General features: G+C 58.8%; 1 protein-coding gene across 4 annotated transcripts; it reads right to left on the reverse strand.

The window, feature by feature from the left end:
- Positions 1-1,191: 1,191 nt before the first annotated feature.
- Positions 1,192-20,792, reverse strand: NARF (nuclear prelamin A recognition factor). Of its 4 annotated transcripts, XM_005656876.4 has the most exons (11): positions 20,676-20,792; positions 19,663-19,746; positions 16,628-16,771; positions 13,664-13,796; positions 11,228-11,362; positions 6,609-6,727; positions 6,185-6,314; positions 5,195-5,258; positions 4,369-4,503; positions 3,978-4,135; positions 1,192-2,720 (listed from the first exon to the last, which is right to left on the reverse strand). In XM_005656876.4, exons 1-11 carry the CDS (start codon positions 20,700-20,702, stop codon positions 2,479-2,481), a joined length of 1,371 nt encoding a protein of 456 aa, XP_005656933.2. In that variant the 5' UTR covers positions 20,703-20,792; the 3' UTR covers positions 1,192-2,478. The 4 variants fall into 4 exon arrangements, with proteins under 4 accessions (XP_005656933.2, XP_084839325.1, XP_084839324.1 ...); XM_084983199.1 differs by lacking the exon at positions 16,628-16,771 and having other exon boundaries at positions 13,664-14,500; positions 19,267-19,746; XM_084983198.1 differs by lacking the exons at positions 19,663-19,746; positions 20,676-20,792 and adding an exon at positions 18,320-18,505.
- Positions 20,793-23,769: the final 2,977 nt, after the last annotated feature.

A 23,769-nucleotide genomic window follows, 5' to 3' on the forward strand; every position in this document is an offset into this window, starting at 1 on the left:
GTGGGTTAAGGATCCAGTGTTGCTACAGCTGTGCTGAGGTCGAGACTGTGGCCTGGACCTGATCCTTGGCCAGGAAGCACCATGTGGCACAAGGCGGCAAAAAAAAAAAAAAAAAAAAAAAAAAGTGTGCAAACTGCAATGTCTGTGTACTGATCTTCAAAACAGCCAATAATATCTCAATTATGGAAAAAAAGGGAGTTCCCTGGTGGCTCGATGGGTTGAGGATCCGGCATTGTCACTGCTATGGCTCAAGTCACTGCTTGGGCACAGGCTTGATCTCTGGCCTGGGAATTTCCACATGCCAAAGGCACAGCCAAAAAAAAATTAAAAAAAAGAAAGCCAGACTTTTCACAGCTTCAGTGTAGCATCAGAAAGACTGGTGCCATGTGTCTCTTATTAAGCATGCTACATCTGTGACTCACACAAGACACACGGCTTATCCTCATTCAGAAGGTACGAGGGCCCGAGGGCCCGTGTCTGTCCATGCGCGAGGCCCTGGCCTCTGCTGCCCTGAACGGCGAGCTGAGGGTTATTTGCTGCGGCCAGGGCTAGGCCTGCGGCAACCACTCAGGAGCAAGGCCGATGCCATGCCACAGTTGGGCCCAAGGGGAGGGAGCCCACGCTAAGTGGCTGAGACATCAAACGGCTGTGGGCAGTGGCTGAACTCCCACCCTCTGCCATCCAAGTGGAGGAGGAAGCCCAGCGCTACACTCCAGAACTGACCCAAGCTCCCAGGTCCGGCGGGAACAGACTGAGAGACCTGGGCTCCGTCCGACAAGGTCCCGAGCGAGGCTGCTGGAGAACAGAGCTGTTCACCGCTGTGGCCAACACATGCCTGCAGGACGCGTCCTCGGTCCCTGGGGGTGCCAGCCACCCTGAGACAGCAGCACCTGGGAGGCGCTGCTGCTGCCGGGCATCTGGTCTCCCGTCCCCGCCTCAAGCTGGGACGCCCGCACGCTGCCCCTTGCCGGCCTCACGTGCACCCTCGTCCCGCTTTCCTCTCCCGCCGTAACCCAAGGGGAGCTGCCCCTCAGCCCTGGCTGCGGGGGTCTCCCTGCGGCTGGAAGAGGCGGCTTTTGAAGCCAGAAGAGCAGCCCCACCCGGCTCCGGGTGTCTCTGGGAGGGCTCCAGGCTGCTGACAAGGGCACGAGCGGGCGGGGGCACGAGCGGGGGCGGGCGCAGGCTCCAGGCTCAGACACTCAAGTGTTTATTCCATCATCAGTTACTGTAGCGGATAGAGACCCAGAGGCAGGTAGGATGGAAGCAAAAGTGACACATTTTCACACAGTGTATCCAGTTGTCACCCAGCGAGGCACAGCAGTACCACCACACCCAGGAACAGCAAGAAGGAGCTCGCAGCTGGAGCTTTACTGCAGTGAGGGGTCCACTCAGGCTCACAAAAGCCACTCCACGTCTGTGCCGAGGCTTCTCTGGTTTCACGGCTGGGCCAGCCGCGGAGCTCCAGGGTCCACGGTCCCCAGAGCCGGCCGGCCCTTTGTTTCCGGTGCAACTGCGCTCCAGCTGCTTTCCTGGGGGCACGCGTCCTCCCACAGGAGCAGTGCTTGCAGGTCGGGGAGTCCGGGGAGGGGGGGAGGCTTCACCAAGGCCACCGGGTGAGCCTGCCCGCGGGGTGCAGGAGCCTCAGGAAGCTGCCTCCCTCAAGTTCAGAGTCAGAAGGGCCGTCACCGGCCCGGTCCCACCCCGCGGGATGGAGGGGCTGATCCCCTGCCACAGCCTGGCCTGAGCGGGGCGCCTGCCCCTGCGACCTTCCAGCCAACACCCAGCACCGTCCTCAGGCCTCCCTCTGCTCGAGGCAAGTTCAATGCTGAACGGGAAAGCATGACTCGGGGCCCAAGCTGCCAGAGCCCGAGGGACCCCACAGCGAGAGGGTCTGGTGCCAGGAGGCAGCCGCCCGCCGCACCCTGACCTCCGCAGCAGTGAGCCGCGCGGCCCGCTGCGCCCCAGCGCTCCTCGAGAGAGGCCGGAGACGCAGAGCTGTACCCGAGCTGCGGTTCCAAGAGGACACAGTTTACTCACGTCGGGCAAGAACACCTTCAGAAGCAAAGCGCGTGGGTAGGAAGGGGGGCCCCCTGGGCAGACGGCGGCCGGACCCCCGCGGCCCGTCATTCCCACATCCGCCGCGCGGGAATCACAGCTTCCGAGGTCTTCGCTCTTTGCAGACCCTTTTTGGGTTTTTAAGCATAAAAGACAGAGCTCTGTCTCCGGTCTTGTTCTTTGGGATTTTCAGTCGAAAGGAGACCGACACCGGGCAGCCCTCCTCTCACGTTAAAACACTGCAACCACACACACGGCACGAAGGTAGCACCACACGGAACTGAGGGGGGAGCTGCCGACAAACGCGGGCAGCAGAGAACTCTGACAACGCGAAGGAGCCGCAGAAAAGCCACGCTGTTTCCGTCACGGGTCTCCGGTACCCACGCGCGGGGCCCATCCATCCTCCGAGCCTCCCCGCCGCCGTCACCACTTGATGTCTCGGCCGTCGGCGGGGCGCCCGGGGCCCTGGTGCGCCGTGTGCAGGGTTCCCCGGGCCCGGGGGGCGTCGGCGCCGTCCAGCCACTCCCGGTACAGGTCCTGCACGTGGGCGCTGGTCTCTGGGGTCCGCCCGGGGCCGGCGGCGTGGACGCCTCTCATCCTCTGCAGCAGGGCCTTATCCGCCCGCCCGTCCTCCGTCTGGGCCTGGCCCCTGCCGTTGAGGCACCCTGAAAAACACGGGTGGCCGGCCTGCTCTTCGCCTCCCTCTGTCTCGAGGCCACGGCGCCACGGCCACATCCCGTGGCCAGAACCTGCAGCTGGAGCCCGGGCCCCGAGCCCCAGCCACAGGCTCCCTGGCCTGCGACCTCCTGCTCCTTTTTTTTTGGCTGCCCCCACAGCATGTGGAAGTTCCCGGGTGGGGATCAGGTCCAAGATGCACCTGCGTCTACATGTTTGCGTTTAAGTAGCAGCAACATGCAGCAAGCCTGTTCTTTTCTCAGACCGTGGGGTGTGGCCTCCCAGGTGGGCTCCTTAAACCACTGTGCCACAGCGGGAACTCCAGCTACTCTCTCCTTCTCACGTTTGCCCATGAAATGTTCTTCCTAAAACAGACACAACTTGCCGACCTGTGAGAACTGGGTGGCTGTGTGTCTAAGTCCCAGTTTCCAGTTTTGCTTGACATTCATCAAACCCAGGAAAGCACAGAAATCACTGGCCGACAGCTAAGCCACTGGCGTCCACGTGATGCCTTAGTGTGCGGGTCCACGCCTGGGGGCCTGGCCCCATACCCCGCAGCCTGAGAAAGAACAGGCTTGCTCGCGTGGGTGCCGCTGACTCTCGAACCCCGAGACGCCGGCAAGACCGCAGATCTCCAAACCTCCCTCCGCGAAGCCTGCCGCAGCGGTGCTCACCTGCCATCTGGCCCTCCCGGCCGACTCCCCAGGTGCCTGCTTTCTGCTCGGACTCAGACCCCAGCCCCGCCCCCACCCCACATGGACCCCAGCTCACCTGCTGCCTCCCTGTCCTCGCCCCCTGCCGGCCCCTGGAGGGGGAGCTCCAAGCCCCCACAGGATGGCACAGTGTCCCCAGTGCCCTCGCCTCTGTCACCACGGAGGGGGGGTGGACCGCAGGGACACGGGCTCCCCTCCTCCCCGACTCCACAGGCACGTCCTCCTGCGGGTCCCTGCCTCTCACGCAGGTCCCTCCCCTCCTGCTGTCACTCAGAGACAGAACCCGGCCACCTGGCAGCCTCAGCGCTCCTGACGCCAGCTGCCACTTGAGCTGGCCCTCACCTGGTGCCATGTCCCCAAGAGGACTTCCCGGGTGACACCTCCCGCCCGCTCCTTCCACTGTGAGGGAAGGCGTGGACCACAGCGCCACAACCCCCGGGGCAGCGTCCACACTGCGGCAAAGCCGCTGGAGCTGAGTGAGGCTGGGGTGGCCTGGGGCTTGGAGGGGCCCCGCTCAGCCGGGCCCGTGCTCACCCCCTGCGCAGGCGAGGACCTCCACAAAGTGGTACGGGAACCTGCCCCTCTTCAGCTTCAGGACCACGTTCTGGATGTTTCGGAAGCCGTAGGCGGCAGCAAAGCGCAGGAGAACCTTCCCGCTCTTCTCGAGGGTCACCTCCTGAAAGTCTCTGTTCCTGCGGGAGCAAGAGAACAGACCGCGACCCCTGCCTTGAGCACCACCGCCGATCTAAGTCGGGACACCAGCAGAAACTTAAAAAGTCTGTGAGTGACACCGAAAAGGCCTTTCCACCCAACTGGCGCAAAGTCCACCCACAGGACCGCAGCGGGCTTGGGGGTGGTGTCTATACCCAACGGCCAGGGCGGCCCACACAGCCAGGCGGGCGGAGGCCGCCCCAGCCCCACGCACCTCAGGGCCCGGTAGGTGAGCTCCCCCACGTCCTCGTCGAATAGCTCCTTGGCGGCGTGTCTGAAGATGTGCGCCAGGCACCCGTCGGAGCTGGCTCCGTCGTGGCGTCTCACCTCTTCCCTCACGTCTCCAAACCTCGGCAGGTGGGAAAAAGCGATGGCCGGAGTTAAAGCCGGATCCCCGAGTGTCACGGCCCAAGGTCATGAAAACCTTTACAAGCGTTCAGGGCGGGTGCTCCTGCCACCACCGGATGCCCAGGCATCAAGGCTCGACCCTCAGAGCTCTTGACCTGAACAGGGCAGGAATGGCCATCAGGGGGCCACTTGAGAGAGCGCTGCCTGTGACCGGCCACGACCAGGGCTCTGAGGCGGCCTGGACCCAAGCGAGGCTCTGGCCACCTGCTGCTGAGATGCCGTCGCCCTCGGCCCGCCCCCACACTAGGGCCACGTGCCATGCGAGCCCCCTGGTCTGTGTGCCCTGGGGCCGGGTTTGAGGCAGGAGTCCACTCATCGGTGGGGGGGGGGGGTCACTACCAATGGCAGAGACTCAGCCTGCTGCTCTGCGTCCCTCCCCCGCAGGTCCAGGTGTGAGGTCAGGAGCGTGTCAAGACCACGGCAGGTGCTGATGTCCAGGTCAGACCACGGGAAGCGTGGGCTCCCGCACCTGATGAATGGCGTCCAGCCACAGAGCTGCCCACACTCGATCCGAGCAGAGGGTCGTGGTGGGGCCGCCCCCCGCCCACACCTCCGTGAAAAGGAGGGAGGCCCTGGGGCACGCACCTGGCTGAGGAGGCCCCCGAGCTGCCCCTCCCCGCAAAGCCACTTACAGGGTGTCCAGGGCAGCATCTCTCACCGAGAGGTCACTCTGCTCCATCATCTGAGCGATTTCACCTGCAGACGAAGAAGAGGCGTGAGAGGCCGTGACGGGGCGCGCGCAGCCCCCGCTCCCCAGCCGCTGTTCCGACGTCACCTCCTCGCCTCAGGACACCCCAGGTCAAGGTCATCTTGGACGCCTCTCACGGGCAGTAGGTGCAGACCAAGGAAAGGTCAGGGAGAACCCACTCCCCTCCTGCCCCGAGGAGGAGTTGTGAACGGTCTCTCCGCACGTTTGCCTCCCGAGCAGAGACCCTGCGTGGGCGCCAGCCTGCTGTGGGCAGGGTGTCGGCTGGCTACGCGGAGACCAAGCCCGTCAGGACCCCTTTCCTACCTCCCCCTGCAGGAGGGCCTGAGAGCCGTGAGCCCGGGGGCACGCAGTGGGGGGCAGAGCAGAAACCCACTGTGTTCAGAGACCAGCGGCCCGAGTGCGGACTTCGGGAAAACCCGTCCCCCGCCCCCGCGAGCGGGGGCCGAGGCTGGGGCTCCCTGCGCCCGCTCACCCCGTCACTGCCACGGCGTCCTGCGCCGGGGTGGGGTGGGGGGGCGATTTCCACGGGCTTCCAAGTAGGGGTTTCTGGTCAGGAACTTAGGGCTCGCCGACGCCGCCTGCGAGCCGGCCGCCCTGCCCCACACCGTGGGGACCTGTTTTGGGCCGTTTAAAGTACACCCGCCCAGCTTCAGCAAGGACTTCATCTACCTCTTGACTGACGGCAACACTAAGTGGGTCTTGAGGTCCCAGGGAGCCCCTGCCGCCCCCAGGGGCTGCTGGCTTTCCCCACCAGCCCAAGGGCAGGGCCCCCCCGGAGACCACCCGCAACGCCCTTGGCATGTGCACACTGTCCCCTTGTCCCCGGCTGCCAGGCCCTCACTGGGGACACACACGGGATGCTGGCTGGGGCTCGCAGCCCCCCTCGCTGTGCCTCCCGAGGCCCCACCCTCACCTGAGGTCAGCACACAGTCTGTGCCGCGGAAACCCGGCGAGGCCGTGGGCACGTCCTCCTGAAGGGCCTCCAGCTTCCTGTCGTAGCAAGGGGCCACGATGACGTGGAAGATCCTGTCTGCGGACAGGTCCTGTGCAGAAGGAGCAGACCCTGCACTGCCCGCACCTCCTCGGGGCCGAGGCCTGAGCTGTGGCCTGTTTCCCCCAAAGCCACGGCAACGACAGGCCGCTGCTGGGCTGGACGTCTTCCCGCAGACTTTCCAGATGCCTCCCAAGCAACCCGGCCCCCAAACGAGCAGGATCAGTGGCCCCACCAGGAGCCGGCAGCTGCCGCACAACCTTCCCGGGCCCACCCAGCCCCCGCTGTCCACGTGGAAGCTGGTCGCCTAGCCTGCAGGCTGCCCTTCGGGACAAGGCCAGCTTACCTGCCGCCTGGCAAAGTAGTCTTTCACCAGGGAGCCCATGATCTGCTGGGGAGATCTGGCGGTGCAGAGGTGGGGGGTGACCGGGTGACCCAGCACCCGCTCGGCATAGCGGACCCAGCCTGAGGAGGGAAGGCGCCCGTGTCGCTCCTTGCGGCTGCCTCGCCCTGGGTAGAGCCGGGCAGCGCGTCCCCCAAAGCAGGAAGAACACAACTCGCCTGCAGGCTCAGCTTCAAGGCGGTGTCTGGGGCAGCAAGGGCTCAGGGCCACCACGCCCGGTGCCCGGCTGCTCGCAGTGGGGACAGGGGCCCCCGCTCAGACGGGGCTGGCACGCCAGGCCCCTGCTCCTCTCCAGTGCTGGGGATCAGCCCAGTAAAAGGACCGATTTCAGACAAGAGAATGAGGACCCACAGCCCTGGTGACAGGCAATACAGCGACATCCCTGGCACCCGGCCCAGGCATGTCGCTGACGCCCACCAGGCCTCGGGCACCACCACTGCCACAGCATCTGGGGTGGAAGCAGGTCAGAGGGAGGTCAGCGGACACCGCGGCGAGCAGCTCCACATGCGGGATCCATGGCTCACTCCCTCCTCCCACTGGGCACAGCGGGTGACACCGCTGACCCCACACACCAGCAGTCACACCACCGCATCGTGGGGGGGAGGGCGTGGGAGCCCCAGCCACACGCACCCGCCCGGTCTGAACAAACTCGAACCACAGCCGCCACCCGCTTGCAGGCTGAGGACACTCAGGAAGTGTCCCTGAGGACCAGCAAAGCCCCCAGGAAAGCGCTGCTGGAGCCTGGCAGCCCCCGCTCCCAGCCACGCACAGACAGTTACGTTAAAAAGAAAAACGGGGGAGTTCCCGTCGTGGCGCAGAGGTTAATGAATCTGACCAGGAACCACGAGGTGGTGGGTTCGATCCCTGCCCTTGCTCAGTGGGTTAAGGATCTGGCGTGGCCATGAGCTGTGGTGTAGGTTGCAGACGCGGCTCGGATCCCGCGTTGCTGTGGCTCTGGCGTAGGCCGGCTACAGCTCCGATTCGACCCCTAGCCTGGGAACCTCCATGTGCCGTGGGAGCGGCCCTAGAAAAGGCAAAAAGACAAAAAAAAAGAAAAAAGAAAAACTGGTCAGTTCCCATTGCGGCTCAGAGAGCTACAAACCTGACTAGTATCCATGAGGACACAGGTTCAATCCCTGGCCTCACTTAATGGGTAAGAATCCGGCATTGCCGTGAGCTGTGGTGTAGCTCGCAGAGCAGCTCAGACCCCATGTTGCCGTGGCTGTGGCGCAAGCTGGCAGCTGCAGCTCCAATTCGACCCCTGGCCGCAGGTGCACCCCCGCCCCTGGAAAAAAAAAAAAAAAAAAAAAACCATCACGGGCTATGGGGCGTTGAGGGTCAAGGCCCATGTGCACCCTGGGCTCAGCTCCCTGGGACCTGCAGACTGGGTCTCAGGCAGGCCCAGCCCTGTGCCGGGAGTGGGTGCTGTGTGCTAAAGGCACCAGGACGGGGTGGGAGGGAAGGACCAAGCAGGGGTGACAAGGAGGAACCAGGTCGCGGGGTCCAGAGCACCCAGCACCCAAGGTCAGACAGGCTGGCACTTTCCCAAGACGCCCCACCTCCAATCAGAACCTGGGACCAGTGTCAGCCTGGGACCTGGTCAGCCCCACTGCCGCCCCCTGCCCCCCCTCACAGCAGCGTGGGCACAGATAGGGCAGCCACATCCCATCAGCCTGTTCCCTTCTCAGTGACCCCCTCTGAAGGCACAGAGGGTCACCTGCTCGGAGAAGTGCCTGGCACAAGGCGCCTGCTCTCCAGACGCTGCTGGGCTGAAGAGAGGATTCCCGCCCTTTGGCCTAATGAGCGCCCCCTGGGCGGGTCCTCCTGAGGCCCGAGGCCCGCGAGCGCGTCCAGAAGCTGAGCTGCACGAGGATGCGTGGGCGAGGCGGCGTGCTGTGGGTTTGCAGGCAGCAAGGGGCCCACCCCGACATCCCTGTCCTAGACAAGCCGCTGGGTGGGAGGGAACCTGTGTGGAAGCCGTGCCCAGCGAGCCAGCCCAGGGCCACATGGCCCGATGCTGCATGCCAGGCAGACATTCTTTTTTTTTTTTTTTTTGTCTTCTTGTCTTTTGTCTGTTGTTGTTGTTGTTGCTACTTCTTGAGCCGCTCCCGTGGCATATGGAGATTCCCAGGCTAGGGGTTGAATCGGAGCTGTAGCCACCGGCCTACGCCAGAGCCACAGCAACGCAGGATCCGAGCCGTGTCTGCAACCTACACCACAGCTCGCGGCAACGCCGGATCGTTAACCCACTGAGCAAGGGCAGGGACCGAACCCGCAACCTCATGGTTCCTAGTTGGATTCGTTAACCACTGCGCCACGACGGGAACTCCTTTTTTTTTTTTTTTGTCTTTTTGTCTTTTGTCTGTTGTTGTTGTTGTTGCTAGACATTCTGATCTTGGTGCTGCTTTCATGCCCCTCATCTCACACGGAAGCAAAACCAACCCCAAACTATAGGAAAGAGTTAGTTTTGAGCCAGCCCTCACCTGACCAGCTTGACTACAAAGAGCTCCAGGAGAAAGAGCACCGAGACGCCCCAAAACCCCAAGTGTATGACCCTGAGCAGCTCAGAGCCCACAGGGCTGGGGTAGGGGAGCGGCGGGTTCGCTGCAGGGCTCCCGAGGCAGGCAGGCCACCCGGGCTCCACCAGCGCCAAGCTCACTCCGCGGCAGGGGGCTCACTGGCGTCCACGGGGATCGGCCACCTGCTCACGACCCTCATCGGCAGTTCGTTCCTGCCAGTGTGGGGGCTTCGGTCCCAGGCTCTGTCTCAACAGCGCCTCCCATGAGGCCACTATCTGCTGGTCCGCCAGGATGGCACAGGAGTTCCTCAAACGATGCCCAAGTCTGGGACCACTGCCCCGGGGGCTCGGCCAAGCTCGTGTCATTTTAGGCTGCCTCTTCCTCGGAGGGGCTGAACCACATTGCCCGTGGTGTGTGGCATCAAAGAGAGGGCCCCAGGGGCAGGGGCGCCTCTGCAGGGGCCCTTGGAGAGCCGGGCAGTCCCCAGGGCCTTGGCCGTGCACGTCTCCCTGGCAGTGGCCACACAAACAGCTACAAGGGCATCAATGCCCAAGTGGAGCCCTCGGCCCAGCGCAGCCTGCGTTCAGCCTGAATGCGGAGGACAGAAACTGCTTGCCAGGCCCAGAGAGCGGGGAGCACCCACCTAAGCTCCCCCTTCCAGGAGAATGAGCCACATGCCAGAAACAAGCCTCCCCGGAAGCCGAGGACCGAGCACTGAGTGCTAAGCACCAGAGGCCACTCCCTGCAGCCTGCGGGCTGCTGAACAGCACGGCTCAGCCACCAAATCAACCCACGCGCCTCTTGGACAGACGGCCAATTTCCTCTCCGCGGTTTTATCAGCTCCTAGAAAGTATCTCCAAATTCTAAGCAACCATAATGTCAAAACTCCATTTTTCAAAAATCATAATGAGATGGATGGGTGACGTGTAAAATGTTGGAAAAATTCGGAACCACGGGGAAAGCGGAAAGAAAAACCTGAGAGTAGAAACGTGAGCAAAACCCTGAGATCGCAGGGCCGCCACGGCTCAGAAAGGCGCGCTCCCTCGCTCTCACGGACCCGATCCCTCAGAAGCGAACTTCGCCAAACGTCAGTGACAGGACAGCACGTCCTTCCTTCTCTCGGGCATCATTTGTAAACATTTCCTTATCCCCAAACCTCCTATTTTCCTGGAATTAAAAAAGCTCATGACAAAGCTCTTCTCTTACACCTGAGGCACCAGACTCCACATGAGGAAACTAGAGACTGGCGTTCCCATCGTGGCTCAGTGGAAACGAATCTGATCAGCACCCATGAGGACACAGGTTCGATTCCAGGCCTTGCTCAGCAGATTAAGGATCCGGCATTGCTGTGAACTGCGGAGCTGCTGGCAGCTCCAATTCCACCCCTAGCCTGGGAACTTCCACATGCCATGGTGTGGCCCTAAAAAGGCAAAAAAGAAATACTTTTTATTATGTAATTTCTTTTTTTGAGGGGGGGATTACAGGTGTGGCATACGGAGGTTCCCGGCTGGCAGCTGAATCAGAGCTACACCTGCTGGCCTACGCCACAGCCACAGCAATACCAGATCTGAGCCGTGTTTGCGACCTACACCACGGATCCTCGCAACACCGGATCCTTAGCCCGCTGAGCAAGGCCAGGGAATAAATCCGCGCTCTCATGGATACTAGTCAGGTTCATTTTCACTGAGCCACGAAGAGAACGGCCACGTAACTTCTATTCAAGCTGGCAAAGGGTACACGGGCATCTGCTGCTTTATCTGTAATCACAGGTCATGCTTTTAAGGAAAAATACATTCGCTTTCCTCAATACACATGTTTGTCTCAAACTTCAAAAACTTTTATAAAGAAAGATAAGAATTAATACCTACCTGCTAGGTCTTCCCAGCAAACCACCCAGAATCAATAAACACGTTGCCTGACATGAAGCTCCTCCCAGAGGCCCAGGGACCCCTGACCTCGCCCGCTGCCCAGGCCCGGCCCCAACCGCAGCCCACGTGAGAGAGCGTCTCAGGCCCCGCGGCCCAGCAGCCGCCCTGCGCTCACCGGGACAGGCGGAGGTCAGCATGGGCAAGGCGGGCTCTTCCTCGCTGTGCTGGTGGAACCGGCGCACGAACTCCTTCTGGCTCTCCAGGATGCTGAAGTCGGCCGCGATCGTGGCATCGAAGACATAGTGGACCCCTGCAGGAGGAGAGGCGTTGGGCTGCATGTCACGGAACGGGGGTCGCCTCTTGGGCCTGCCGCCCAGAGACCACGTGCCCGGGCAGCCCCCACAGGCGCCGCCAGCTGCCCAGCACAGGGCTGCACTCCTTCCAACAGCAGGTGAGTCGCTCTCCCCAGGAAGCACAAAAGCGCTCTCTCCTGCTTCGTCCTTCTCTCTCTACCGCCGTCTGCGGACGCGCCTCGCGGAGTCCGGGCTTGAATGAATGAAACTGTAAGGAAGCAGCAGCATTCTCTGCTCGTTCACTAGGGACGTTAATTTTCAGTCTCTGACGGTCTTTTTTAAAATTGTACTCAGTTTGCCTTTCTGGCTTTTTAGGGCCACACCTGCGGCATACGGAGGGTCCCAGGCTCGGGGTCTAATCAGAGCTGCAGCCGCCGGCCTCCGCCACAGCTCACGGGTCCTTAACCCACTGAGCGGGGCCAGGATGGAACCTGCATCCTCATGGATCCTAGTGGGTTTGTTTCTGCGGAGCCTCAACCTGCAGCCCTGAGAGTCTTGGATCTTTGACGCGGATGCTGAATGGCTGAGCGTACCTTTACGATGGCCTTACTTTTTATGCTGATGTGTAATTAGTTATCTTAAAACATTGTCTTAAATCGAAGTGTAGCTGATAGACAGCATTGTATAAGTTACAGATGTACCACACAAGGATTCGCAATTTTCTTTTTCTTTTTTGCTTTTTAGGGCTGCACCCATGGCACATGGAGGTTCCCAGGCTAGGGGTCGAATTGGACCCCAGCCCCAGCCACGCCAGATCCGAGCCGCATCTGCCACCCACACCACAGCTCACGGATCCTTAACCCACCGAGCGAGGCCAGGGGCCGAACCCACCACCTATGGTGTCTAGTCGGATTCGTTTCCACGGTGCCCCAGTGGGAACTCCCCTGGGGATGCACAGTTTTGAAGATTGTGCTCCACTGACAGTTGATATAAAACATCGCCTGTGTGTCCACGGTGCGCCGTCTACTCTCGAAGCTTATTTTATATGTGAGAGTTTGCACCCTTCTTCCCTAACCCCACCTGCTACTCCCCGTCCCCACTGATCACCACTAGCTTGTTCGCTCATCAGAGTCGTCTCCGTTTTTGTTATGCTCATTAGCTTGCTGTATTGTTTTAGATTCCACATGCAAGTGACATCATCCAGTATTTGTCTTTCTCTGACTTATTTCACTTGGCGTAACACCTTCCAAAGTCCATCCATGTTGCTATAAGTTTTCATAACACTGGAAAATAAGCCTAAAAGTTCCGTAGTTATGATAAAGTAAACCAGGCAAATCTCTTAAATACCTGCGGCCGGTCTAAACCTTAAAAGCGAATCACGATTTATTTTTTCCAAATCATGGTATTTTAAAAAGAGAGTGGTAACGCTAATATTCAAGGACATGTTGGGGTCTCTAAGAGACAGACAGGCCGTGGAGACTGAGCGGTACTGACGGCGCTCTGGTAAGAGCTGCAGACAGCTAAGCACACACACTCAACTCTTCTAGCTGTACCCTTATTTTCGAATTCTCTTGGCTGGCTGCGCCTGCGGCATGTGGCCGTTCCAGGGCCAGGGATCGAACCCGAGTCACTGCAGGGAGGACCCTTACCCCACTGCACCGCAGTGGGAACTCCAATACCCTTACCTTACGTAAAGGATACCACATACTCCTCAAGGGCCTCTCTGAGCCCGCCAGGGCGTCACCCACAGGGCTGCAGTCGGCGGCCCTTCAAGGTGAAAGCAGGCGGCCACAGCTAGGTGGGCGGGCTGGTCTCAGGACGGCCAGTCTGCGTGGCAGGTGCTCTTCCCGCTCCAAGGCGGGACCCGGGAGTGCGCTCCCCCGTGAGTCCGCGTGAAACAACGACCTTTCCTTCTGCACACCAGGACGCAGCGCCCCCTGCGCTGCTCCTCTGAGAACCTCCTGGGAAACCAGATGCCAACCCTGCCAACGAGGTTCTCCAGCGAGGAGCACCCTCTGCAGCCCCCGCGAGCAGGGCGACCCGACGCTGCTGGGCAGTGTGGGTCCCAGGTGCGCCAGCCGCGTGCCCTAAGACGGTCAGGGGCTGCTCCTGGTGGGCCAGCCCCGCTGTAAGACAACACGCTCCCGCCTCCGGGGCGGAGTCCCCTTACGGTCCACACGACTCCCCGGGAAGTCCTCACCTACGCTGTGCCCTCGAAAGCGGAACTCTCCAGATTCAAAGGGCAGTTGCAAACTCAAGTTATACATTCAAATTGTATCAAATGGATCTGCTGTAGATGCTATCAAAGGACACCTCACCGAGACTTTTGAGGAAGCCACAGAGTCTTCTGGATGCATCCGTCACACTGAGGCTGAACTTCGCAGCAAAATAAGGCAGGGACTGAGGACACACCGAAACTGCCAGCACCCTGTGCTCGGAGGCATCACACTTCTAGGAGAAAGAGAAAAGAGCACCGTGGACGCGACGAGCACCCAGGAGGCGCCACTCGGACAGCAGAGGGCAGCAGGTGTCCCACGGAGGACGCAGAGAAGCCACAAGAGCCAGCACGTACAGTCCAGGAGAGAGGAGAAGGCGGCTAGAGACAAAAAACGAGCACGGCAGAAATCAGCCCAACACCGCACACCCACTGCACTTTAAAAAGAAGACACCCTGCAGCTCCGTCGTGGCGCAGCCGAAACGACTCCAACCGGGAGCCACGAGGTTGCGGGGTCGACCCCTGGCCTTGCTCAGTGGGTGAAGGATCCAGCGTTGCCGTGAGCTGTGCTGCAGGTCGCAGACACGGCTCGGATCCCGAGGGGCTCTGGCTGTGCCGGCTGTAGGCCGGCAGCTATAGCTCCAGGTGGACCCCTAGCCTGGGAACCTCCATGTGCCACAGGTGCGGCCGTAAAAAGACAGAAAAGAAAAAGACATCCCAAGAGATTTTCTCCATTTTAAGAAGAATACTATATGGTAAATAGGCTTTATATCAGTATCATATGTAAGGGCAAACATCGGGAGAAAATTGATAAATTTTAGTGAAAAGTAAAAGTTCTGTACAATATTGGCCCATAAATAACTGAAATGACGAGTTCCTGTTGTGGCTCAGAGGACGTGAATCTGATCGTGTCCATGAGGTTGCAGGTTCAGTCCCTGCCCTTGCTCAGTGGGTTGATGATCCGGCGTTGCCGTGGGCTGTGGTGCAGGTCACAGACATGGCTCAGATATGGTGCGGCTGTGGCTGCGGTGTAGGCCGGCGGCTACAGCTCCGATTCGACCCCTAGCCTGGGACCTTCCATATGCCGCTGGTGTGGCCCTAAAAAGACCAACCAACAAACAAAATAACTGAAATGACCCATAACAATGAAACTACATTGAAATGGGGCCCTGCGGTCTGTCCCCAAGAGACCTTGAGCTAAGACACTTAGTGACCAATTTTTATTTTTTATTTTTTGTCGTTTTGCTATTTCTTGGGCCGCTCCTGCAGCATATGGAGGTTCCCAGGCCAGGGGTCGAATCGGAGCTGTAGCCGCCAGCCTACGCCAGAGCCACAGCAACGCGGGATCCGAGTTGCGTCTGCGACCTACACCACAGCCCACGGCAACGCCGGATCATCAACCCACTGAGCAAGGGCAGGGACTGAACCCGCAACCTCATGGTTCCTAGTCGGATTCGTTAACCACTGCGCCACGACGGGAACTCCTTAGTGACCAATTTTAGCAAATTTTAAGAAGGTAATTCTCCTCTTCTATGAATGATTCTAATAAATGTCACACAAACGAGCGTGACACCAAGCTATCCACACCCTGACACCAGAAGCAGACACTGGCAGCTCAAGGAATCCCTAGAACAGACAGAGTTGAGAAGCACGCTGACTCACCACAGACATGCAGCATGTAACCCAGGGAGCAGCGTGAGCCAACGGCTGGGGCAGCACCAACTCAGCAGTCTGCAGTTCCCATGTGGCTCAGAGTTTGGTTAAATGCCCAGTGTTGTCACTGCAGTGGCACGAGTTCAATCCCTGGCCCAGGAACGTGCACGTGCCTCAAGTGTAGCCAATAAAATAAAATAAAGCGTTTTTGTTTTTGTTTTTTTAGGAGAAAGTCAGCATTGGGATCCCCGACCCCCGACCTGGACGTGAAAGGAGACAAGGGGCTGTTCAGGTCGGATGCCGCCCGCAAATCCAAAAAGCAGCGACCAGGACCGTGGACTGGTCTGGTCCCGTCCCCACGCCCCTGCCTCGCAGCTCGGGCTGCCCATGCCCTCCCGACAGGACCCCACCTGCACCCGAGAAGCTTCCAGGTGCCAACCCAGCACACGCCACCCTGAGGCTCCCCCACAGGCTCCTATGACGCCCCAGCCAGCCAGGAGGGTGCCTGTCGCTTGCGACCCACCGCAGCCTCATACAAACTGGAACAGGAACGAGGAAGGACAGGGAGGAGGGGCAGAGGCGGTCCTGCCCCCGCGTCAGGAGCCAGACTTCTTGCTGGCCTGACACCTGCCCAGGCCACCAGAAGCGCGCTCTCGAGCCCTTGTCACTTCAGTCCCACTCAGACGTCACCTCCTCTGAGGGAGGGATGTGTGATGGGGGTGGGGACGGGGGATCAGCCTGAGCCCAGAGCCACAGGCGGCAGAGACGTAGAAGGTGCTTCTTCCTGATGACGGCTCTGTGTGACCGACGCAGCCAAACCCAAACGGCCCCCGCTTCTTAGCGCTCGGCTTCATGGAATAACTAAGCATGTCCTCCTCATGCTGGTTTGAGTTGGGACCCCGTTTTCTACAACCAAACGCTGACTGGTATGGCTGTCTGCCAGCAGTGAACATTTCTGCAAACACCTACCTAATGATGCACCTTCACCAGCACTTCCACGAACATCGGAGACGAGCCTGCAGCAGCGCGACTTTTACCAGCACTGTTACCCCCGCACCCGCACCGCCAAGTGGGCAGGGCCCCCCACCCCCGGCACCACGCGCAGAGCCCCCGGCACTGCGTGCAGAGCCCGAATGCAGCCTGGGAGCTCGGAACGCCCGGAGCATGGAGCAGGCACCCCAGGCCAAGGGAGCCTGGATGGTGGTGCCAGCCACAGCTGCTGCCAAGTCAGGGAGGGGGCGAGTCTGCGTGGGGTGTGGTTCCTCTGGGGAGCAGCTCTGAGGGCCACCGAAGGCAAGGGACACAGGGACAGGGCCAAGGATGTACCCTGAGCCCCAGCAGAGGCTCCGTGCCTCACCTTGGCCTCTGCCCGCCTCCCGCGCCGCCTCCCGCGCCGCCTCCCGCGCTGCTGTACCTTGTTAAGGTTCAGGACGCGGAGGAAGTCCTTGGCGTTCTGCTGGGCGACCTGGACTCCTTCCTCTGCAGACACACAGCTGTCACATGCCAGGCAGTCGCTCAGAAATATCTTGGCGTCAGCCAATTTATGGAATTCTCCCTTCTATGAAAGAAAGATGATGTTCCGGCCTGATTCTTCCACAAACCCTTTTTCGGACGCTCTCCTTTAGGGAAAGTAACAGCCTCACAGCACAGCAGACTGGCAGGACACCCCGAGACGGCGGGGCCGGCCTGGAGCCAGTGCTGTCGCCAAGACGGTCCCGCGGGGGAGCGGGCCGCTGCCTCAGACAAGCTCCCTCCCTCTCTCTCCCTCCCCTCCCTCCCTCTCCCTCCCTCTCCCTCCCTCTCCCTCCCCTCCCTCCCCCTCCCTCCCTCTCCCCGCCCCCTCTTCCTCTCTCCCTCTGCTTCAGCACTTCTCTGGCCCCATGCCCCTCCCTGTGGCTCCCTGTGGCACGGGGGCTGCAGCCCTGGCCTGCTCCCCTACCCCCGCCCCAGCAAGCCTCCAAGGAAGCCCGCAGCCTGGCCGCAGCCTGGCCTCCGCAAGGCTCAGACCCAGGGGACATCAGGGTCCTCAGGCCAGTCAAGTCGGGGCAGTGATGCTCAAACCCACACCACAGCCAAAGTGACTCTGCTCCACTGGACGCCAAGATGCCAACCCTCGCTGCTTCCTCTTCTCCTGGCAGCTCTGCCTGGGCAGAGGGCACTAGAGCACAAGCCGTGCCATGCCCCGCCCCACCCCCCCGCCGGAGCTCAGCTCTGGCACAAGGCCCCCTGCTCTGGGTCTCCCTGAGAGCAGCGCTCCCCAAGAGCCTGGCTCGCCCCTGGACCCTCGCAGCCCCTCCCGGCACCGACGCGCTGCCCGCCTCTCGCCGCTGAAACACAGTCTTGTTCCGTTCCCTTCTGTTTCCTGACGTCTCCACGAGGCCCTGTATACAGAAGGCGCTTCACAAACACTTGGTGGACGAATACACATTCTGAGACCTACTAGAGCCATTTCAACAGATTAGTAAGAGCTTCTGGTAGCTGTCTACCTGCTTTTCACTCAAGCATGATTTGGTGAGAGATGGCTCAGAGCAGGGGTGGCCTCCTCTCCACAGCTCCTGCGAACAGGAGTGGGCGCCATCCCCTCCCCACTCCCCCCATGTGCCCCAGCGTCCCCGGGCAGCCCTCATTCCGGGACCCTGTTACTCTGTAGAGGCTCATTCCAGACATCTGTCCGGGCTCCAAGCGTTGGCCCTTTTCACGAGCTCCCAGGAGCACGGGGTCTGGCATACAGCTGGGGCCTCATAGATACTGCTGAGCTGCACGGAGAGTTCTGCCTCCACTGCCCCTGCAGGGGTGTCTGGGACAGCAGGGCTTCCCTCGTCTCGATCCTGCCCCCTCAGCACCTCTCTTCAGGGCAGCGTCCGTCCCACACCCCCGTCTCTCCATCAGGCCCCCACGAGCCCTCTCCCTCACAGGCTCCAGACTCCAGCCTGCAAAACTCAGCGTCCACCCAGCTCAGACTGCACTTGGCTCGCTGGGCAGCCCCCTCCTTCCTGCTTCTGCCACCGCCCCACCACTCTCTGCCCCCGGGTCCTCCTGTCCTTCCCCTGCTCTGGCCAGCTAGAGCCAGCTGCCTCTGCCACCCGCCCTAAAACACACATCTGACCTGTCTGTCTCCTCGCCCGAGAGCCTCAGGGCCCCCGAGCCCTCCCCAGACAGCTCCCATCCACACCCTCCGGGCGCCTGGTGAGCTTGCTTCCCATCCCTCGCCCCCTCCCTCAGTTCTCACCGCCCCCGGGGGGCGCTCATCCCCCCAAGCTCAACAGCCTCGGGGCTGGCGGGGCGCCCACTCAGGCGGAGCACTCACTTTATCTCCTGCTGCCACAGCCGGGGGAGAGGAGTAGCCCCACTCCCCCTGTCACTGATAAGGAAACTGGGGCTCCAGGGTTAGATGTCTGCTGGAGGTGGTGCAGCTGGAGGGCAGTCAGGGAGGCCCTGGCCGGCTGCTCTGGGGCTGCGGGCCTCGGGGCTCCCTGCCTCCATGCCCTGGGTGCCTGTCCCACCATTGCTGCCCACGAAGCCCCACGGGCACCAGGGCAGTGCTGGCTCCCGAGAACCAGGTGTATCGGGAGCACTGAACTAAAGAGGAACCTGCTGCTTGCTTCCCCTGCGTGGCCAGGTCTGCATTCCTGAAACCGGGACCAGTTCTTCCTACCGGAAGACGGAACCTCAGCCTCCCTGCACCGCATCCTCCTCTCTGAGAAATGGAGGCAACAGCAGGGCGTACCTGAGACGCTCGTTCTGAGCACAGAGTGAGTTCACAGGTATAAGGCACTTTCACTAGTGCCTCGCGCAGGGTAGGAACCCAGTAAAAGTAAACCATCACCACCAGCTAAGGAGGACTAAAAACTCGAGAACCAACAGAAAAAACTATTAGAAAAAGAAACTTCCAGAATCATGAAATTTGAGTTGTTTTATAAATTACCTAACTAAAACCCCATTATACAGAATGAAACTTTACATTAAAAAAAAAAAAATTATAGGAGCTCCTGCTGTGATGCAACAGGATTGGCGGCGTCTCTGCCGCGCCAGAACGCAGGTTCAATCCCCTACCGGGTACAGTGGGTTAAAGGAGCCAGCATTGCTGCAACGGTGGCTCACATCTGATCCCTGGCCCAGGGACACCATCTGCTGAGGGACAGCCCAAAAAGAAAATAAAACTTGGAGATTTAAATATCACAGCGCTGTTCCTACTGAGAGGCCTTTTCTTTGTCCCTAATGCCGGGTCTTCTAAGGAGACGGGCTCGTCGGCGCTCTCACCTTGAAGACCAGGGCCCTCCACCTGCACATTTGGACCCTGGCTGGGGCTTTCTAATTTTCTAAGCCCCTTTATTTCTTGCTTCTTTCTTAGAAAAACAATGTAAACAGTGACATGAGGCGCCCCCCAAAGGAGAAAAACAGCACTAGATGTTCACTCCAGGTGGATACAAAACTGAAAAATTCACTTGCCTCCTCTCCACTCTCCGGGGCTGGACTTGGTACCTCGACTGATGCATTCTCTTGGTCATCGGTTTTTGTTTTTTTACTACATTCCTTGAAAAGACGAAGGAACATACGAAAGATTTTTTAGGTTGATTCTCTTAATTAAAAAAACGAACGTACAAAAAAGTACATACCTGCTGATGAATTAATCTCACGCCTAGAAATCTTTTCTACAGAAAGGACAGCACTGATACTTGTGGACACGCAGACACACTCCCACACACCCCTATATCTGCACCATTTGCAGTGACTGGAAACTAGAAGTGGCCTCTCCTGACAAGGTAATCAGGGCCCAACTAGGTGGACACGTGTATACTCAGAATACAACTAATTACGATTGCAGGTAATGCTCTGAAAAGGTATCTCTCGTGCAACCCTAAGTGAAATAAAGTCCAACTGAAGAAGGAGTACGATCCAACTTAGAAAATACAAACACAACCCGCGCCGGGCACCGTAGTTATTTTATGTTACCATAGCCTAGAAACACGTGTGGACGGCTGGCACCGTTGCCATGGCTACCCAGGTGGAGGAGGCCCAGCCCCGGGTTTCCTTCCTGCGCTTCTGCGCCCTTCTTGTTACTATAAGCACGGAAGGTTGGGAGAAGCATGACGCCCCTAAGCACTTAATCGCCGTGCAGATCATTCAGACCAAGGATAGTGCTCGCCTCGCGTGCCCTGGGAGGTAGCTGAGGTTGGCTGGTTTTCCGGGGGCGGGGGGTTGGCTTCGAAGGCACTTTGAAAGGCCAGACGCGCGCCCCGACGTCACGCCGCCTTGGGCAGCTGGGACCGGACGCGCCGGCAGCCTCGCCCAGAGCCACCTCCAGCGCGGAGAGCACGAGCCGCAAGCCGGGCCCCGAGGTTCCGTCAGCGACAACGCGGGGCAGAGGCGCTCAGAGTTGCCGGGCTCCCGACGCCCCCGAAGGCCCGCGAGCGCAGGCTCCTCCACCCCGCCCGGCCCCGCCCGAGTGCCTCCGAGCTCACCTTCCGCGTGCAGTGCTCACACTTCATCTGGAGCCGGGCGGGCAGGTCCGGGCGCGCGGCCTGAAGGGAGCACCGGGAGACGCGGTCACCGCCGCTCACCACCCGCCGCCCTTTGTTGTCGTGGTCCGGAGCGACCCCACCCCCGCAGCTCCGCTCGACCAATGAGGGTACCGAGAGCGGGCGAGCCACAATCCTGAACCAATAGGAACACGCGAAGGGCGTTGCGGCTCTACGGCACTAAGCTCAGCCTAAGCCAATGGGACTGCGGGAAAGAGGCGGGGCTGTACCAGGAGCCAATTGGAGAGCGCGGGGGCGGAGCGCGACCCGCCCCGTCGAGACCCCGGGGAGGCCTGGTAGGTTCTGGCGTGGGTTTCCGCGGCGTGTGGGTCTGGCAGTGGCGCAAGGCGAGCGGGCTCAGGGTACCCAGGGGGCTCGCCGGAGTTGCTCCGGGGCGCTCGGGACTCGCGCCTTCCCCCCGGCTCGGACCGCCCGAGACGGCGCCGCCCCGGCCCGCCGCCATTGCCGCCCGGGGGCGCATCACGTAGACCCGGCGCGGCCGCAGTGCGCAGGCGCCGCGGGACCAGGAGCACGTGGCGCGTGCGAGGCGGAGGTCTTGGACCTGGCGTCTGTCCGCAGCCTCTTAGCAAAGCCGGGGGCGATGCAGGGTCAGTGGGAACGTTGAATTCCGATAACTTTGAACGCTTTGTGAAGTCAGGGGATGCTCATTTCAGCACCATCGAAGGTGAGAAATACGCCTGAAGAGTCCATTGGACCCACGTGTGTCTCTGCAAACGTCAGTTCTCAGGAATTTTCCTCCTCACCTTGGGGCCGCAGAGGCCAGCAAACTATTTAAGGCTATTCCACGTTGCAGAACCTTACTGGTATCTTTAACAGTTCCCCGTTAAAACATTACAAAAGATTTGTTTGGCTCATACCATCTTTCACAAACACATGTTTTAGGAGGTCCTCTAACCCTAACTGGCTGCCAGATTAACCCTCTGCATTACTCAAATTCATGTTGGCACCTCTCAAAAAACATCTTCAATCATCAGCATGAAGAAAAAAAGGATAATTTTATTTATTTTTTATTTCTATTATTTTTTTTTGACATTTCTTGGGCTGCTCCCGCAGCATATGGATGTTCCCAGGCTAGAGGGTCGAATTGGAGCTGCAGCCGCTGGCCTACACCACAGCTCATGGCAACGCCGGATCCTTAACCCCTGAGCGAGGCCAGGGATTGAACCCTCAACCTCATGGTTCCTAGTCGGATTTGTTAACCACTGAGCCATGACAGGAACTCCACAAAAGGATAATTTTAGGTTGTCATTTGTATACATTTTGTTAATGTTTAAAAACCATAACAATACCATATTTTACTTTCATCAAACATATAGTTAGTGTTCAGGTTTCTCCAATCTTTTAAATTGTTTTTGGCTGCATGAAAGTCATATGGAAATTTCTGGGCTAGGGACTGAATCTGAGCCACAGATGCTACCTTCTGCCAGAGCTGGTCAGATGTTTTGACCCACTGCACCAGGCCTGGGATCTAACGCACCTCCACAGCCACCCAAACCATGGTAGTTGGATTCATAACCCACTGTGCCACAGCAGGAAGTCATTTTTTTAAAGTTTCAATTAGGACCTAAATAAGTTTCGATGTTTTATTGCCCATGTTTCAATTAGTGAGTTTGTCTCTCTTTAAAAATATTTGTTCCTTAAAAAAAGTTAAGTTTCACTTAGAAGTTGCAAAGATAGGAGCTCCCCGTTGTGGCGCCGTGGAAATGAATCTGACTAAGAACCATGAGGTTTCAGGTTTGATCCCTGGCCTTGTTCAGTGGGTTAAGGATCCAGCATTGCTGTGAGCTGTGGTGTAGGTTGCAGACACAGCTCAGATCCTGCATTGCTGTTGCTGTGGCGTAGGCCGGCAGCTGTAGCTCTGATTAAACCCTTAGCCTGGGAACCTCCACGTGCTGCAAGTGCGGCCCTAAAAAGAAAAAGAAAAAAAGGTTGCAAAGATAGTTCAGGGACCTCCCAGTCTTAAGGGTTTCAGTTTTATTTACTAATTTATTTATTCTATTTTTAGGGCCATACCTGTGGCACATGGAGGTTCCTAGGCTAGGTCTAATCAGAGCTGCAGCTGCTGGCCACAGCCACAGCCACGCCAGATCCGAGCCACATCTGGAACCTACACCTTAGCTTTCAGCAACACCAGATCCTTAACCCACTGAGCGGGACCCAGGGATCAAACCTGTGTCCTCATGGATACTAGGTGGGTTCATTACTGCTGAGCTATACGGCAATTCCCAGGGTTTGTTTTGTAAACCTGTAGGTACTGGCCACCCCCCTCTCTCCTAGCATGTCACTATGAAGGGTTCAGGTTGTTTGCATGCAGGCTTTTCAGCAACTGCTGACTCATCTCTGTGGAGCTCTTTGGCACATCCTTGTTCTGGATTTTCAGTACAGCGTGGTTTGAACATTCTAGTAACTTGATGACAGGGAGGTTAAAGTTTTTTGGCGAGATATAGATGGAGTTGTGAAATTCCATCAGGAGGTTCCAAGTTCTTTTAACATCACATTAACTAGCAACCATTGATGAGATTGCCTCGATTGACTAGGGTGATTTGGGTTTTTTTTCCTTTCGGCCATGCCATGTGGAAGATGTCCCGCCAGGGATGGAACCCAGGCCACAAGAGCATCCCAAGCAGCTGCAGCGACAACGCTGTGCCAGAAGGAAACCCCGTAGGTGATGTTTTAATCCTATCATTTCTTCATTTACTAGCAGGAATACTTCCATGATGCGACATTTTCTTATCCACTATTCAGTTGTTCTGTTGTAAATCTTATAATAAGAAAAGCAGGATAAATGCTTCTTTTCCTTCATTAACCAGTCAAGAAGAGCCACGTTTGTGTCTCAGCACCATCCAAAAGTTATCAAAGAATTTTTAAAATATCATGAATTACGGATTTAAACACATGATTTTTTTTTTTTTTTTTTTTTTTTTGCTTTTTAGGGCTGAACCCTCGACATATGGGAGCTCCCAGGCTAGGAGTCAAATTGGAGCTACTGCTGCTGGCCTACACCACAGCCACAGCA

The sequence above is a fragment of the Sus scrofa genome, chromosome 12 (genome assembly GCF_054392235.1).
Source record: "Sus scrofa isolate SSC_HxYL_T2T_F1_AM1 chromosome 12, Sscrofa_HxYL_maternal_Yorkshire_Landrace_v2.0, whole genome shotgun sequence".
NCBI classification, from domain to species: Eukaryota; Metazoa; Chordata; class Mammalia; order Artiodactyla; family Suidae; genus Sus; species Sus scrofa.